General features: G+C 39.3%; 1 protein-coding gene across 1 annotated transcript; it reads right to left on the bottom strand.

The window, feature by feature from the left end:
* Positions 1-654: 654 nt before the first annotated feature.
* prkaa1 (protein kinase, AMP-activated, alpha 1 catalytic subunit) lies at positions 655-16,617 on the bottom strand. Its single transcript, XM_084746308.1, has 9 exons — positions 16,423-16,617; positions 12,482-12,623; positions 9,168-9,261; positions 8,701-8,845; positions 7,006-7,093; positions 6,643-6,867; positions 5,989-6,502; positions 5,204-5,330; positions 655-3,575 (listed from the first exon to the last, which is right to left on the bottom strand). The coding sequence occupies exons 1-9, from the start codon at positions 16,517-16,519 to the stop codon at positions 3,298-3,300; spliced, it is 1,710 nt and encodes a 569-aa protein (XP_084602434.1). The 5' UTR covers positions 16,520-16,617; the 3' UTR covers positions 655-3,297.
* Positions 16,618-19,119: the final 2,502 nt, after the last annotated feature.

The following is a 19,119-nucleotide window of genomic DNA, read 5'->3' as shown; positions in this document are numbered from 1 at the left end:
GCGGGTCTAGGGTTCCTATCTACCCCACGACTCTAAAACGTTATCAGTGTCATGTAATCGATGTTGCCCACTAGATGGCACCCCATAGATGCCCCAGGACTGTCTTTCTGGCATACTTCACAATTTGTTTGCATACAAGATGCTACTTTTAATAAAAATCACATTTTAATCTAAAATTAGCATTGCTGTCCATCACAATAATGCTATATTACACGTAATACACAAATACTGTTCTAAAATGACGAATAACAAAAGAAGTCAGTGTGTTTTCAGTATAAGATTTAAGACTGAAAGGAAGTGCACCCTTTCTCCCTGCAGTTTGATATTCTTTACATTGCATTTATCCAGGCTGCATAAATGCAGAGCAAGTATGTAATATGTGTATATACATATATATACATACATATATATATATATATATATATAGTTAAGCCCAAAATTATTCATACCCTTGGCAAATTTTGCTTAAAATTACTTTTATTCAACCAGTAAGTTTTTTTTGGGAAAAGCAGTTATATATATATATATGTTTCCTTTGAATTTTTCATTGCACAACTGTGATGTTGAATTGGCACTATATTTCAAGTTCATGTGACTTAATTTCATCTCAAAGCTGTCAAAAGACGAGAAACATGCAGAAAAACTTCAGCAGAATTGTGTGCAATTTAGCAGTTTATTAGGCAGTTGTGTATACAAACGATTTCAACACTGTCCATTCAGATTTACACTGGTCCATCTGGTAGGGTCCCTTTACACATCAAACAAAAATAGAGCAATATTTCTTTGAAGCAGTTCAGATAGACAGAATAGACAGAATTTATCTGCTAACAGTCCACTAGGACACTACTCCATAAGCTGTCAAAAAGGTCACGGTTTCACACATTCATCATTCCTACAAAACCCATCATGAATCCCATGAGAAGTTTTGCAATCAGAACTTGCAACTGCCCTTTAAACTAAAAAAAATGTTTAGTTTTACAACATCTTTCCAAAACCATAGTGTGCGTTTCTTGACCATGATCACTATATTTTATAAACTCTAGTTTAAAACTGAGACATAAAGGTCAAATATCAACTAAATATTTCAGTCCAAACCTGCCTCGCAAGACAGCAAGAGAAACAAGATGATCATAATTATTGTCACTCTTGGCAATTTTTGTTGAATTATACATCTCTGTAATGTAAAATTGTTTGTACAAGTGAGATATTTGTAATTTTTAAAGCTGTGGAGAGCTGAACACTGGAAACAAAGACTTCAGCAACTGCTAACACGTCTTAATAAAATGTCTGATATCACACTGAGAACATGCAAAGTTCTTTAAAGCCTGGTTTAATTACCTGAAGACAAAAATCAAGATGAGGAAAGAAGTTAACCTTTTGAAGTTTGCTTTGTTTTTTTTCCTATTGCCATAATTAAGAGGCAGTAGCAGTTACTGAGGTCTACAGTTTGGCAACGACATAATCAGATGTTCTCTTGCTTTTTTGTAATGCCAACACTTGAGAATAATCTGTGAATTTTAAACAAACAGTAATTGTGAATTGACAACACTGACAAAATAATTGGTGGACTTTAAACCCTTAAAATTGCAAAAGGTGCCAATAATTCTGACTAGCACTGAATGCAAACGTTTACGGACATAAAAACTGATTTGACAGTACTGATAATGATAAGGCAGCCAAACAACAGACACCACTTAGAACTTTAAGACTGTGAACACAAAAAATGGAGGGAGACGCATTGTACTTTGTGATTAAAGACATATCCATGACTTTGTGAGCTCGAAAGTATCAGGTTCTGTCTGTAAGATTTTTTTTTTTTTTTTACATAAATCAGCCACACATTTATGATCTCAATGTGTGTAAGGTGTTTTTTCTTTTATCGGTATTGTGATCTAACCAGCAGTTCCAAGCTCACAAGTCTGTTTCAGGTTTAAATAAACATGTTTTTTTTTCCATGGTTAACCTTCGGAGGAATGAGTGGGCAATCAAAGCATAAACATATCCAAAAATGGCAATATTTTTGATGCATTCATCTGCCAATACACATTGTCCATGCACTGCATGTAATTGCTACTACTCAGTTTCAAATTGAGCCATGAGGCCTGCGTACACTTGTGATGGATTGGCATTTACAAATTGAATGTAGGCAAAAGGCATTTCACTCAGTAATCATAATCAAATCCTAATCCTTAAATCTAAAAAAAAAAAACAAGAGATAGAAGAAGATACAACAAAAAAGTCAAAAGCAACTTGTCATTTTAATATGTGACACTGAAAATGATATATTTCTAGATTCTGACTGTCATGGCAAAATACCTCTTAAATGGTAAAAGCAGGCTATAATAATCTGGAAAGACAATCAAGTATCAGAATAATTGTGATTGAAGGAAACAAAAACTGTGATATTGATTTAAAAACCAGACAGTAAAAAAAAGGAAAATATATACCATCCAGCAATAGATCTTAATGCAATAAAGAAAAAAAAAAAATCCATTTCCAATAGAACCAACACTGCGTCCACTTTAACGCACTGATAAATATATTCACGTCTTTATATATAAAAATGTAGGGGACAGACAGATTCAAACAAATTTTTTACAACAAGGACATGACAATTTAGTCTCCGACAACTCAGATTCTCAAAAAAAAAGAAACATAAATCTGATGAAGCATTCTTTTTTGTCCCTGACACAAGACAGAAATACAAGGGTCATTGCACTTCTTCAGAGTCCAATGAATGTGATGGGTACGACAACCCCTAGTTATAGCCAGTGCAGCGCCCCGATACATCTGCACCACTCATCTGATCCCCACTGAGAGAAATACAAGAGCAGCAGGAAATAAAAGATACTTGTGCAAAAGTGCTTCCTGCATCCTATTCGACTGCCAACCCCTCAACGTGTGGCTTCCCTCTCTGCAGGCAAAAACTTGATCTCATCCTCTCTGTACTGGAAAGCAGTGCTCACTGGCTACAGTACAGAAAATTCAGTGTAATCACTTGCGCATATATGTATAGGTGGGACATTTGCTATTAAATTGATCAGAAAAATGTAAAACCCCCTCCTAAATGTTGTTCTGTCCTAGCTATGACGTAGCTTGTCATTCCTTGTTCCCAGTAACCCCTTCCATTCCCTGCCAGCTCAGTATACTTCCTCTTAGGGAACACTAACCTGCATCAGTGCCATGGAACAATCACTTCATCCTCAGCCGGGATGAACTGAGCCATGAATCGGTTGCATGCTTATTGCTATAAAGACACTCGGAGAGGAGAAAAAAGGCTAGCGATTGTTTTGCAAGCTATCGTGCAAGTAGTTTAATAAGATTTGCACACATCTCGAAGAACTCGATGGTGTGGCTTCCCGGCCGAGGGACAGACGCGTTGTCCCCGCCTCCCGTCGAGTCGATGGATGAGGTCAGCGATGAAGCTAAGGAGCCCTCCGCGGCCTTGGTGGAGTGCACAAGGCTAGCGGTAGCGTCTGCCCCGTCCACATCGTTCTTAATAGTGGTGCGGTAGTTGCCCACAGACCCAGAGCGGAGAGGGGTAGCAGTTCCAGATTTAGTCTCCAACATGTCATCTGAAGAACACAAGACGCAAAATACACATGCAGACAAAAACTTTAATTTCAGTCCTGAAAAGTATTAAAAAGCAGTCTCTCAAAAAAAGTCTTTAAATAGTTCAAAGGTCTGGGATATTTTTCTTTCCTGCTCTTTACAGTTTTCATAAGTAGTTGCAGGCTGTTGGGAGACTTTATACATCTATAAACTAAAAGTGTGAATATTGCAACACTGGACTGTGCTTGAAGGAGGCTGTTGAATCCCTACAATAATTCCTAGTAATATCATTAATTAGTTAACATGGCCTGAACCCAGATAAGTAACAGAAAACTGATAGATTGTTTGTTTTGTTTCCAAGTCCTTTATCGAATCGGATTAGATACCTATATTTACCTAAATGTTGATTAAATATGTATTGAAATAACAGGTGTATCTTACATTATCCCCATTTTCATGAGCTATTTGATCCAAATACTGACGGTCCTGCTTCAAGTTTAAATTATTGACATATGAATGAATTAGCTGACAGAATGTGACTCCTGGAACAGACGTGATGTGATCAGGTAGAAAGAAGACCTCTCCTGGCACCAGAGAAAGATTTGGTCCCCTCATGACTGTACAGTGCTGCTTCAGAGTGGAGCTTCTTCACAAATTATCTTTGTCTGAATAAAGGCGCTGGCTGCAGAGAGAGCACTTTTACCAGCCAACACTTTCATTTTGGTCTGCCATCAAGTTACACATGCAATTAACATTAATTAGCGACAGCTGATGTGATCTGTTGCTGGCAGCATGCTCTTTGCTAATGATAATTAGCTTTGTAGCTTGAATTCTCACTCTGTAGAGTACGGCTGTGTCAAAGGAGAGCTGTGCTACAACAGGCTGAGGAGGACAAAATGTAGTAAAGAAAGGATCGGCTTTATTTTAGATGATATCCATTCACTAAAAAGCGCACAGATCAGCCCACATAATGATCTATTGAATCAGTCTGGAACATAAGTTATTGTATATAAAATATGACATAAATATCAGTAAACTGATGTACCTAAATAACTGATGGGCATATTTTTTGCACTGATTTTCTGTCATGAAAAAGACATTACATGTTATTCTACATGCTATTACAAAGGTCCATGAAGTCTAAGCAGAAACACTGCAGAACGTCTCAACAATCAGTTCTACATTTTCTGCATTTCTGAGCAGCTTTTGATTTTAATGTCAAATTCAATCAGCTTTACATACCTCAAGGCCATCAGTTACAGCAGCAGTTAAACATAAACACTGCGGCAGACTTTACTGTAGCCTGAAGTCAAAAATTGGTCTCATACCCTTCACACAGCATTCCTGAGCTACGTTAATGGCTTGTAACAACACTCTTATCTCATATATGCCTTTGAGGTACCGCTGCGCACTGACACTCAACCCTGAGTCAATCATTTATGAAGTCTGCAATGACGCAGCGTACAACAGGACAGAATCCAGGTAAACACTGCTCAGATAGTGGGAGCTTAATCCAGGGCTTACCACAGAATCTTGTCAATTTTAACACATTGTAATCTTTAGAAAACTTTGCAAAATGTAATGTAAGCAATCCATTTTCCGTGTTTTTTCACACATGCCTTTGCAAATGTGACTGACAGTTAAAACTTACCATCTATGCTACGGAAGTCAAGGAGGTAGGTTCTACTGTCCACCTGGTAGAGTTGAAGGCTCATCTTGGTTTGCATCCCAGTAATCGGATTCTTCCTTCTCACACGTAGATAATATGGATTCACAACCTGGAAGAGTTGAAGAAACAATGACAGGCCTGAAATAAAGTCATTTTTTAGTGCAAGGCCACTTTGCCCTTTGATAAATAACTTGTTAGAACAACCCGGCCAAAATGTAGGGCACAAAAGACCAAATCAATAGACAAAACAGTATCACTACAATGAGCTGACAATTAGACTGATCAGCATTAGACTGTAGATTATTTATCAAACTGATAAATATCCACAGTCAATGTGGGATAACCGTATCATACTAAAGCAGTTATCTGGTGTGTCTGTAGTAGATAAACATTACAAAAAGTTAATACAATATTAGCAGTGTTAATTAAATGGAAACTCTTCACTTCACCACTTAATTAAACTAGACTGAAACACAATAAAGGTCACAAAGGCCAACTGAAAAGAGGGCATGTGTGGGTAAATTCATTTTAGAAGGAGCAATACAGCCACAGTCCAGGGCATCCACAGCACTGGCTTGCAAACATTGTATAAAGGTACCTCTTAAGGTACTCAGAAACCACAAATTAGCAGTCAAGTAACATCATAATCTTAACTATAATAACTGTTTAAATATGTAACCCAATGTCTTTCTATTGTATTTTAACTACAACAAATGAACCACTATTTTCTCCCAAATGGCCCTCACTCATGAAGTTCTCTTCCTTACCTTCCACTCATAATCCAGCTGTTTCATGGCACGGCACACTTCTGACATGATATCATTGGGTCTACTCTGACTGCGAATACCCAGGTGCCACTTGGCCCTTCTGACGCCCTGGTGCTTGGACTTCTGAGGGTTCAATTCATCTAGCGTGTGGCGAGGCCTGGGGAGCGTCTCCGCCACGAGGAAGGGTACACGTTCAGGGTGGGGCTTGGCGATGCCGGTCACAGCTGCACCAGTCAGGTGCTGGTCGTCTAGAAAAGAGTCGGGAGGGCTGGACGCCAGGTAGAAATCCTTGGCTTCATTCATGATGCGACGATTGTCAATGATGAGGTGGTAGGCGACGGCCAGCGGATCCTGATGGTTGCGGCTGTATATGCAGGCCAGGACCTCCTCCTCTGTGCACTCGAACTTCTCGCAGACCTCCTTCAGGGCCTCGTCGTCGATCATGTTGTTGCTGTAGGAGGGGTCCTCAGGGAACAAGTACTTTGGTAGGTCCTGTTTGAACCACTCATCCTCTCTATGGGAGGAGGAGGAGGATTATTTTTGTGGGACAAACCACAGACCATGAAGGCAACCGTGCCAATAAGACTACTAAAAAGCAATCTGCTCTGTAGTCTAGACACAACAAGACTCTGTAATTAATCTCGTCAGACTCACCGGATCTCTTTGATGGTGGCTCTCTTCATTGGGTCCACCTGCAGCATGTGTTTAAGGAGGCTTATTACTGAAGGGTTCAGATACTGCGGCGTGAAAAAGATCCCGTCACAGATCTTCTTAAAGAGTGTTGGCACATGGTCGTCATCAAAGGGAAGTGTTCCACACAACAAGGCATAGAGAATGACCCCACTGCTCCAGATATCTACCTCTGGACCAGCATATAACCTGAGGACAAGTTAAAAAAGAAAACAATAAATCAACATTTAACTAGGTTCTGTTTATTCAGGATCATCTTGTAGCAACAGAGTATGCTTAAATTTCTGTCTCAGTGTCAACTTCTACTGATGACAAAATAAACATTACCTTCCTGAGATGACCTCAGGAGCAGCATAGTTTGGAGAGCCACAGCTTGTTCGCAGGAACTCTCCATCTGACATCATGTTTGATAAACCTGCACAGATATTTACATCATTATATACCGTACACATGTATTTTATGGTATATATCATCACTCTTACAGATAATATGGTGAAACTGTTAGCAACAAGTGGCTTAATTCAGACATCCTTGCAGTTAGTTGCAGAACATCATCATTAATCTGGAGTTGTGTTTCTGGCCATCTGATGTCAGTCCAATATTCACTCTCTTTTAGGTCTATGTTCAGTCTCTACCAACTTTGAAGGAAATGTTTAACATACTGTATTATGTACACACTGCACTAAATCATGTCAATAGTTTGATGCTATGGCTTGGTTGCTAATATATGGTCTGAATCTGCTGTACATCATGTCAAAGTAAAAACTGATATCTTTAGGACACCTCATTCTGCTGGTCCTGGTGACATTTACCTTTGAATTAGTGCAATATGGTGCTACGCAAGTAAAGCAGTGATTTAATTAGACTCTGTTAAATGATTAACTAGAATTAATATTAATTTCACCTTTGTCTTGCTTAATTCAGCTTCTACACTCTCCCAGCAAAGAGCCAATAACTTTTTATCTCACGGTGAGAGTAAATCAGTACAAAGTACAAAAATACGCAGAAATATAACAGAGAAGTGGCAAATTTTAAATAAATGACTCCAATAAAGATACTAAATATTCCAGTGACCTCAGAGGTGTCAGAGACTGGAATGGACCGGTTTTCAGCATGACCAGATTCTGTACCAGTCAAATTCACACACATGCTCGGCACTATGGTCTTGTCCTGCATGCAGCAACACAACCAGTAACGTCACAGCCACACACTGAGACATGCAGAAATCAACATGAAGTCAGCATGAAGTCAACATTAGATTCCAAGAACAGGATAAAGAGAAGACAGACAGCCTACGAGGAGACTGAGCAGTGGATGGTGTCGCCCAAAAACAGTAAACTTTCTAGGTCTTCAGGCTAATGTTAGCCAGCAGCATTCTACTGTTCACAGACTGACAGTTAAATTCTCACCTCCTGTTGTGGCTGAAGAATAAAGAGACCGTGTTGACGTGTCTCCCCCAACATTTTCTCATGCACACTCATTTAGCTTCTGCTCCGGGTTTTCTTGTTGCAAAACTTTACTTCAGCAAAGTGTTGCACCGTGTCAGTCTAGTTTGTTTATATCTGCTTCCACAGGAGATCATGTGGAAGCACATTCACCCTGAGGTACCGTGAGATCCTGAGAGGTCTCTTGAGATCATGCTCCCTCTTGTACATAATCCTAATATAATAATATAATAAGGCTTGGTGGTACTTCTGGAGAAAATAGAGCACTTCTGGAGAAAATGTAAAGTAATTTAATAGTCATGATTTTCTTATGAAGATCCAATTTAATTTTACATTAAAGTGAATTTACAAAAATTGTGTATTCTGTGAATATAGTTATGAAAATCGGAAACTGGCCAAAATCAGAATCAGCAGATCAGACCCTTACAAAATCTGAAATCGGAACTGGACAAGAAAATTGCAATCACTGCATCTCTACATAGAAGGAAATAAAGCAGGGACTGGCTCATACAAACACTGCTCCAAAGCCCTGTAAGTGGTCAAAAACTTAACACCTCTGGTACAGAGACACACTTACCAAAGTCTGCAATCTTGGCATTCATGTGTGCATCCAGCAGCACATTTTCAGGCTTGAGGTCCCGATGCACCACCATGTGTCTGTGGCAGTAGTCTACAGCTGAAATAATCTGCTGGAACAGCCGACGACTCTCCTTCTCATCCAACTGTCAAATTACAAATTATCCATTAGGTGACATCTTCAGTGTGACTCAGTTAGCAGCACATTACAGCTGGCTAAGCAGTGCTTTGGGTTGTGTTTTGATATCTTTTGCAGTCAGTGTTGGTTTTTTGGTTCACAGGTTATTGTATATGCACAAAATGCTGCCAATAACACCAAGCATATAATGCATTTCTGTGCTCTGGTCCTCTCACTGATAATAAAATATGCAACATCAGCTACGTATAACAAGATGGAAAGAGTGAAGGGAAATTCAGCACATCATTATACCACATTATAAAACATTTTCCAGTATCATAATGCATTACCTTTCCATTTTTGCAGATGTAGTCGAAAAGCTCGCCTCCTGAGACATACTCCATCACCATGAAGATATCTGTAGGGGTGCTAATAACCTGATACCTGCAGACATCAACAAAAAGATTAAGTCATGAGAGCCATCAACAATTAGCGGATATTACGCTGCTCAAAAATAGGCAGCTATGCATTATTAATTCATCATTTGTACAAAGAAAAAAAATGGAAGGTGTGCTATTAGATCTCCTGCATTTGGAATCCAACTGTGGAATATTTTAGAAACATTATAAGTGGCAAAAGGAAATAGGTGTGTGATCCCTATGTCTCAACAAAACAAGAACAAAACCTGTTCAGGCCCATGGCATGTGTGTGTGTGTGTGTGTGTGTGTGTGTGTGTGTGTGTGTGTGTGTGTGTGTGTGCGTGTGTGTGTGTGTGTGCATGTGGCTCCATTTCCAGTAAAATGACACAGCAACAATATAACTTAAACATGATATCAAACATATTTATGCCTTGAAATAAGGCACCATGTCACATACGTTACAGGCCTGCGTTCAATTGCACCATGTCATGCGTGCTCATAACTTATAATTAGGGCAGTGTTCAACCCACTTTCAACCCTGGCCAGGAGGACAGTCACACAGCCAGGGTGGCTTTTGTGTGTCAGTCTGAAGTGAGCATTTTAAGAACAATATATTCCATATGAAACACTTATGATCCCATAGTTTTCCTCCTTATCCACATTAATTAAACTGACCAGCTGATCACCAGTCAGGGCCGGTCACGCTGAAAACCAGTTGATCGGTGCATCCCTACATCCATACCATGTGGAAGAATGCAAAGCATCCTCCAAATGACAAAAATCATTGCCAAAAAATGTGTGACTTGCGACACAATAAAATAAACGACTGAGCACAATATGAAACAACAAGTTTCATATTTTTCATCATCACATAGTTTATATTGTCATATTGCATAGCCCGGTTTGAACCTCAGAATCCACACTAGCAACTATCATACCTACATCTAGTTACACTACACTGGTTATGTGGCTATGCTTAAATATAAGCCACTGTCACATTCAACATAATGTCACAGAAAAATCAAAGGGGACAACTGAAATGTATGTCAGCAGCAAAGAAACCACACAGTAACTCCTGAAGCTCTGACTAGTACTGTAATAACAATTTGAACGACACTGTAGGTAAACACTGTCTGTCTTATCTTCATTCACTAGTTCTAGTCCATTCATAACATGTCTGTCTAAAGGCAAATGCAATAGTAGCTGTGGTGCAGTCTACATAAACAAATGCATCTTAAAGTTAAAATTACAGAAGTTTCAGCAGATGTTGACTAATCTCTCATCTAATGTGTCACGATTGCAACAAACATCCTGTACACCAAGCAAAGCAGTACTGTGTAATATTGCTCCATTTGTCTTCACTAGACGTTACTCAGACTAGACAGGCAGTGCTCTGCACTCTGCCCCAGTGTTTGTGCACACTGTCAGAGATGGGATCTCATCCTTGCTCTCTCTCACTCACACACACTCACACAAAGACACACACACAAAACAGAGTTTACATTCTTGTGCATGCATGACATGGAGCTGGTATTTCAGGCAATCAGCCACACCTCCTGGTCAGTTTAATGACCCTTTAAATGTGGCACTGCTGCAGTGTTTGGACATTCACATACCAGGCAGGAAGTACCTCTGCAATTTCCTAACTATATTTTTAGATCAGTAACTCTTTCAGCACCAGTGTACCACCACAGCATTTTTTGTGTTGCCAAATGGAGTGTTTACTTTAGACTAGTTGTGGTTAACATCACTGCCTGACACAGAGGTCGCCTTAACCGAATATTTCCTGTCATTGGCATTTTTTTTAAACACTGACAGAAAATCTGAAGACCATCCATTTCATTTCACTTTGACAGATTAAAACACTGAGGGCAATCTACTGAAACGAGTGGTTATGTCAGTTGCAGCGAGGGAGAGATCACCTTAAGCCATACAAACGATAAAAAGAGAACTCAGAATAATCACAGACTCACTACACGGACATCAGATATTGCAATGAGTAGAGCAAACAAACTATTTCTGGAGATCTGAAGAGAAAGAGTGAGAGACGCTGTTTGCCCCACATGCCACACCTGACTGCCTGCACACAGTGCAAGTGGAGAGAGAGACAGAGGCCCTGACAACATCTCCAGAGGAGCCATGGACTGCATTACTCTGAGCCGCAAGCATGAGAATAAATTACATTAAATTATATATTAGAATATATTTTTTGCCCTTTCCCTGATGGTCTGAGTAAGACGCCAGGCAAGTTTTAGAAACAGAGGTGCTTAGAAGGGCTGAAAAGTTGCTAGACCTAGCGTGAAATTCACCAAGCTGGCTACACTGAGCCAATAATAATAATAATAATAATGTAGTTCATAAACAACATGGAAAAAAAGGGATCAATGCAGTGGATGAAAGACAAGCAAGCTAAAACTATGTTTATCAGCCAACGGCAGCGCGCTGTGTTGTCAGCAGACCTCCACTGCTGACATGAAAAGTAGCTGCATGGTCGGTGTCTCTGTTCATCCTTTCTCTCCGTGCCCTTATAAAGACATAAAGGCATAATCTGTAAGTTTTCATCTGTATATTAAATGTTACTGTGATTCAGTTGTTTTGAAAAACCAAATGCAATGAAATTGGCTACGTTTCAGCATTAAAAAACAGAAATAAAAAAAAAGTAGATTATGATGGAAAAGGGAAAGTCTAATGCAACCTCTGACCAACCTCTCGCATTTATGTATTAAAGTAATAACAATGTACTGAGCTGGCCTATGATTGTTGTCATAATCAGTTCAGATATATGAGGTAATACAATGACTCATTCAATATCATGCAGTGATGTATATGCAACTGCTGTCAGTAGCAGTGCAATAAACTATTTAAAACAGGACAGATAATATGTTTGCCTTGGATCTGAATAGACAAGCCTTTCCTGCTGTATTAAAACTGCACACTCTGTACAGTTCTGTGCATAAACGTTTAGTGAATACAAAAATTTAAGAAGAGGTCAAACAGCAAGGCAGCACGAAAGACAGTGATAAAGCACTTTTTTTCCATTAAAATGAAAGGTCAACAGTGGGGATAACCATAACAGGCAATAAAGCCGAGGAGTGAAGGGAGAGCAGACTGGGTCAGACAGATATTGTCCTAGATGGATGTATTCTAAAACACACCATTAAAGTCTGGAAATAGCTCAGTGGGTGGCATTAATGTGGCGGCGGGGGGATTATGGAACAGCGAGCAGGGTGTAATCTAGGACTTACAGTTTAATTATGTGAGGATGCCTGAAAAGCTTGAGGTTCTGGATCTCCCGGCGGATCTTTCCCACCACGTCCAAACTGCGGATCTTCTGCCTGTTCAAAATCTTCACCGCCACTTGGTGCTTGGTCAGCTCATGTTGGCCCACTGCAGGATAAAAGACAATGAGCATGAGTAATGCCAATTACAACACAGACAAACTATGTAAGTATCAACATTTCCGACAGCCTTACCACCTGATGAATGTAAATCCATTATTCACCCTCCTTTTAGCGCTGTTGTCTGCTTTGGCCTCCACACACTCCACCAACTCTTGAGGGAAATAACTGGCCTTTAAGCTCATAAATGTTTACCAGCTAGTCGCTAACTTTGTCTGTTTGCTGTTAAGTGTTTGGCAGGTAGTAGCTGTACCAAAGTTTTTTGCTGATAACAGCTGCCTACTCCATCTGGAAATGATGCTGAGAACCAGATAGTGTACCAAAACAGTAAAGTTGCAAGATAAAAAACCCAAACTGAGCTAAAGGAAGATAAAGGTGTTATGTAGAGTCAAGTCATTTTTCTCTGTAGGGTCATTTCACTTATTGTTGATATAAAAATGTTGATTGTAGCAGCTTCAAATATAACAGAATGCAATGAAGTGTTGGTAAGTCAGGGTTTGATGGTTTCAACAAGTTAAATTTAAGACGTTTTAAAGCCATTACTGCAATTTAAGACCTACTTCACATCCATACTGGGGAAAAAGTCCCAGAATTACAGGCGCTAAACAGAAACAATCTGAACCAGCTATTTTTCTGATAAGGAGATGCCACACAGCACATTGTTGCACACTAGCTCAGTGCGCTCCAATATATTCTGACTGGGCTGCACAGTTTGCATTAGAGGTTAATGGTCCCATGTTGGCTTCATTTTGTAGCTGTTACAGCGTGATCAATATATTTTCTTTTTCCAAAAACACATTTAAAAGTCAGACTGAAAAATGCAACTTTATACAAGTAGCATTAACTTGATCAATCCTATCAATTTCTAAAGGCCCGTCAAAATCACAATTAAGACATTTTGAGATCTAAAATTCAGACGATTGGATTTAAGACTTTTAGACAGCATGGACACCCTGTAAAGGCAAAAAGTACATCTGTGCTGAAATATCTGTCTGTAACAAGAGCACTCAACACTTAAAACCATTAACTATTAACTAATTAAATAAACAATGCAAACAGCTTGTTTCTATCTCGAGGATGTGGTTTAGTCAGTGGTTTTTGAAGGATGTTCCCAACTGATAAGGTTTAACATTTATCTAAACCTAAGATGTAATCACTCAGTTGAAATGAAAATAACCATAGCTGATGCTGCAAGGATTTCACATAACAGCAATATGCAACAGCAGTAGGCAGGAGAAAAGCATGAAAACAACATACCCGAGACATATCAGAACTAATCTACCATACAGAGGAAAAACATCTGAATGGATGAGGTGAAGACGGCAGACTTAGACACAGGGAGTTAGTAAACAGCTGCTATTGATTTACCAGTTGTGCTGGTGAACTATTAACCAAGTCTCCACGAATCAAGACCACAATCACAAAGAAAAAACTCCAGTATGCTGTGGTCCTCTTCCTTACAACAATAAAAAAAACAGTGCAGAGCGGAGAGATGACTCACTGGGAATTAACTGACTGTAAACAAAGCTAGTGGTTGTTCTGACTGTGTTTTTGGAGAGGGCCTGGTTGGTTGACTTCATTGGGGTATATTAGAACTGCATATGGTGTTCCTTAGAGACAGAAGGCACTACATGGGAAAACATAAAGTAACCTACAGAGGAGATTTCAGCCTTTAAAGGGAAAGGTCGCTCCAAAATCAAAAATACATGTTTTTCCCACTACATTGCTGTTGTGCTGTTTATTCATTTAGACGGTTTAGGTTTGAGTTGCTGAGTTTTGGGGATATCCATCATAGAAATGTCTGTCTTCACTCTAATATAATGGAACTGAATGGTACTCAACAGCAATGTCTATTCCAGAAATTATGACTCAAGAAAATCCAGAGTGAGCAGCTTTCTGTAAGAATTTTTTTTCTTTCAACCGAATCACAGTACAGACGGAAGCCTGCATCTCAATCTATCGACACACATCACTACTGAATGCTTTCAATACCCTTTTTCAGCAATGTCAACACACTGATACCAGCTGCACTCTCTCATTCGCTCTGCTATCCCAACAAGTTTACACATATATGGAGTGTGCCCAAATAGCCCTGCCTTCTTTGACTAAGGTCAGAAGTAAATTAACTTAGATGCTGTTGTGCTTAACATAGAGTACTATTAACTTTACTTATTTTTAAGATGAGTTCTTTGGCTTATTAAGTTGTTTTTAAGGGCTTGATCTAAGTAGACAAAAACGTTCTAAAAGGGTTAGGTTTCTTGTTCTCGTAATATAGCCTTGTTATCATTTATGCCTGATAAAAATATCCAATTTTATGCCCACAGTTTTTCCCCTGTGGTATGGAAAATCAGTGTCGATTATTGATATATTTCAAGGTATTGTAGCAAAGTTACAAATTCCAATACTGCAATGACAACTCTGTAATGACACCTGCCTGGGCTGAACTGTAACCTCTCGTCCATGAGTAGATGCACGCTTACTTCTGCGCAGTGATGCAGAAGAAAGTAGTGGTAGTGGTAATCTGGGGCACGCTCAGTTTGAAAACATTGCTACGGTTGCTACGGTTTACAGGTTGAACGGCACATTACCACAGATCGGTGCACAACAGTGTGCAATGGGCTTTTACATGTCTTCTTTCGTTTGGGGGGTGTGCCACAAGTGCTACCCAATCAGTAGTAATGTATATATAGACACCACCAAATTAAAAAGGCGTTACAATGTCTGTGCTTGCACACACAACAGGATTTGTCAGGGCTAAATGTGGCCCACGTCATGATTTCTGGAAAAAGACATTGCTGTTAACTTTTTCAGATGTATTATTTTGGCACTTTGAGCACCACAAACCGAGTGCCATCTAGTTCCATTACAATCATGGGAAGGCAGACATGTCTATGGCTGAAATCTCAAAAAAATCAGCAACTCACACCAAAACAATCTAGATAGTTAACAATTAGTACAGATTAGAGGGAGGAGTATCCCTTTAATTGTGTGTCCCTATGAGACAAAACAATCTACATGGTGAAAAAGAAATCAGCCTACCGAATAGATTTTAGCCTTTAACAATTACATCCGACGAAAATGGAGGCATGTCTAAGAAGAAGATATGTGCAAACACAGATGACATTTTCTGAAATCCAACAGGTATTTTAGACCAGTACCTGTTGGTGCAAGCAAAGCTGTATATTTACATACTAATGTTGCTCATACCGCCCTCTGGACTGACAACACTGGGCGTAGATTCGGCTGGTTTGACCCACTCCCTCCCTACATACATCTAGAAACATAACTGTCTCTTAATAGCACATGCAACTCATAATGAGGGCAGAGTTGAGACCAAATATAATGCATAAGCTACCGAACTTTCTTATTTTATCTTTAAAAAGAGGGACGATGAAACGACACAGATCGGAATGACCAAATGCTCTTCATTAATATATTCCCATGTACTTCCCGGTGTCTGTCTTGTCAAGCGACTTGTGGCTCTCTGGCTAGCTCACAACGCAACCGACGCTAACTGAAATATAAGTGGCTAAAAGATGCTAATGTCATAAAATTTAAATTGCATTGCTATCAATGGAAAATTCAGCTAAATCCCAAAAACGTCACGTTTGTCAAAATCGAGTTGAGCTAACTAGCAGGACAACAAGTGTGTTGCCTTCCTGGCGTTGCGACAAGTTAGCTTTCATAGCAGGCAGGCTAAATTAGCAGCTAGCGGCTAAGCTAAAAGCTCCCATTGCCACCATCTTTCAGATGGCAGGATGCAGAAGCGTCAAGACAGCCAGACATACCTTTAACCTTCCCAAATGTCCCCACTCCGAGTGTGTCTCCGAGAATGTAATGTCCAATTTTAACTCTCCCTTCATGTTTCGTTTTTTCCGTCGCCATCTTCCCGCAGTGGCCTTGCTGCGGGGTTAGCTTGCTGCGGGCAGAGATGGACTGAACTCCGCTGTGTGCGTCTCCACTCTAGCGGCTCTGTTCCGACCGTGCGGAGGGAGGGTGGGAGGCGCCCCGGCTCGTACGTGATTCGTCAATGCGTAGGCGACGTAGTATGTTGCATTCAGTGCTTCCAGGAAACTCCTGAATCGGGGTGTGATTATTAACTTCTTATGTTGTTTTTACCTGGGAAATATTAGGCATGATTGTTTTGAAATCATGATCACAGAGTGAATGGAGAAAATAATGTGCATTAGATATATATGTGTTCATTAATGAGTAAAAACTGTCGCATGATAAAAAAGGAGATGAACAGAATGTCAGTGGCGTGAAAATGAACAACTGCAACAAAATGTAACATTAATTATTTACAGAAAGAGCGTAACGGAACTATGGGAACTGTGAATCAACTCAGCACTCTAGAGCCATATGGACCATATACTGTTTTTCATCAGTCAGACTGACCTTATGTATTCTCTTATTACCTTTGTCTATAAGCTAAACTGGTAAAATGGCAAGAAGTTTCATCAGGCATTTGATACTTCTAGATAATTTAGATTTAGTTTCATAAGAATGTAAGTCTGTTGTCACACCGCATGGTACACTTTTACATAAGTCCCACACCCAAGACTGCCAACTGCCAAAAATCTTTTTTTTTCTTTTCTTTTTTTTTTTTTTTGCAAAGCTTCCTAGAATAAATATATCCCAGGCTGTTCCCTGAATGTGGGACCAGGTAAATCACAGTCAGTCACAGATTGAATAGACAGAAAATGTGCATTATATGATAATTAATGAGAAACAAAAGTAAAATTAAACTGTAGCATGGACAAAAAAGAAGTGGAGCAGAATGTTAGTAGCAAGCATGCAACAAAATAGTGCCATATATGGGCCATATTTTCTTATCAGTCAGAATGACCTTATAACATTTGTCTAATAAATGCCATGAGAGTTATATTGAAGGTGTTACATATTTCATCTAGCATTTAGTACTTCTTTAATTCAACCTACAGTGAGTTTCGTAAGAATGTGATTCTGTGGCCACACAGTTGGCTCAGTTTTAAGTAAATGCCACACCCAAGCATTACCAAATGCTGAAAGTCTTGTTTGCAAAGATTCCTAAAATAAATTCATCATTGGTTGTTTCCTGAATGCGGTCTTAATGATTTGCATATCGTGGGATAATTATTTACCCGGTTCACCATATATTAAAATACAATACTTGCCACAAATTGCTTATGATTGTTCTAAAACATGTTTAAGAAAAAAAAACACTTGAGAAACTGTAATCCTCTACAGTCCCAAATTTAGAGAACCAATCCATTTAATAGCATGCTGTTTGACATTGTTCTGTCTCCCTATCTGTGGTTTTGCATCGTTGATCAATATAATTAAGATGATAAATTACACAGTATTTTTGTTTACATGGTTGGCTGCTGTCCAACAGAGTGTGCAGGTGTATTGAGAGCAGAGCAGTAGCTCTGTATGTAGACTGAAGCAGGAGAACTTATGACACACCACATTCCAGGCTGCAGAAAGGGGGGAGTGATTATTAACTTCTCTGGAAAAACACTATATTTGTAGTTATTCTGAGATTGCCTCAAAGTGAACAGAGGGAAAATGTGCTTTAGACATACATGTGATATTAATGATAAACGAAACTGTAATTAAACTGTAGCATGGGTCAAACAAACAGCAATGGAACAGAATGCCAGTAGCAAACATGAACAAAAACGGAATGTAACATTAATTATTTACAGAGAAAGCTGAACGGCATCATGGGAACTGAGGATCAAGTCAGCCCTCTAGAGCCATATATGGACCATATACTTTTATCAGTTAGATTGCACATTCTCTTATGACCTCTATCAAAGAAATGCAATGGGAGTTAAAGAAAACGAGAATGTAATTCTGTGATCACACAGCAAGGCTCAGTTTTAAATAAGTGCCACGCCTCAAGCATTACCAACTGCCAAAAATCTTGTTCGCAAAGCTTACTAAAATAAATTCATCCTCGTTCCCTGAATACGGTTTCAAATATATGAGCAGCCCCAAATGAGAACCAAACCATTTGATAGCATGTTGTTGCACACTGTTCTCTCTCCTGTTTGCTCTCACTAATCACTTTCTTTGCCTTTCACTTTATTTTTATCAGTCTGTGGATTTTCTTTAAGGTTTGGTCACAAAACTATGAAATGTGTTGATTCTAAATTACAGCAGATTTTTGTTTACATACACTTATTTGCTTTCCACCATTGTGTGCAGGGGTCCTGAGAGCAGAGCAGTAGCTGTGTGTCCAAAACGAAGCAGGGAAACTGTTAGAAAATGACTGCTGAACCACACTTCATGCTGCACAAACTCCATACTAATGGTAGAAAGGAATGCCAAACATGCCAAAAATGATTCTGAATGCTTAGCTTCTCAATCAGCAAATCTCTTTTCATTGTGTTATTGTGTTGGGTTCATTGTGTTACGTAACTGCTTCCCTCTATAGTACTCAATTCTGTAACCTGAAATGCCGTTTTAGGCTCATACGTATCAGCTGGACACACATT

This window comes from Lutjanus erythropterus, chromosome 20, assembly GCF_056507025.1.
Source record: "Lutjanus erythropterus isolate fLutEry1 chromosome 20, fLutEry1.hap2, whole genome shotgun sequence".
Lineage (NCBI taxonomy): Eukaryota > Metazoa > Chordata > Actinopteri > Lutjaniformes > Lutjanidae > Lutjanus > Lutjanus erythropterus.
Note: the sequence above shows the minus strand (reverse complement) of the source record. Positions and strands in the feature narration are given on the sequence as shown.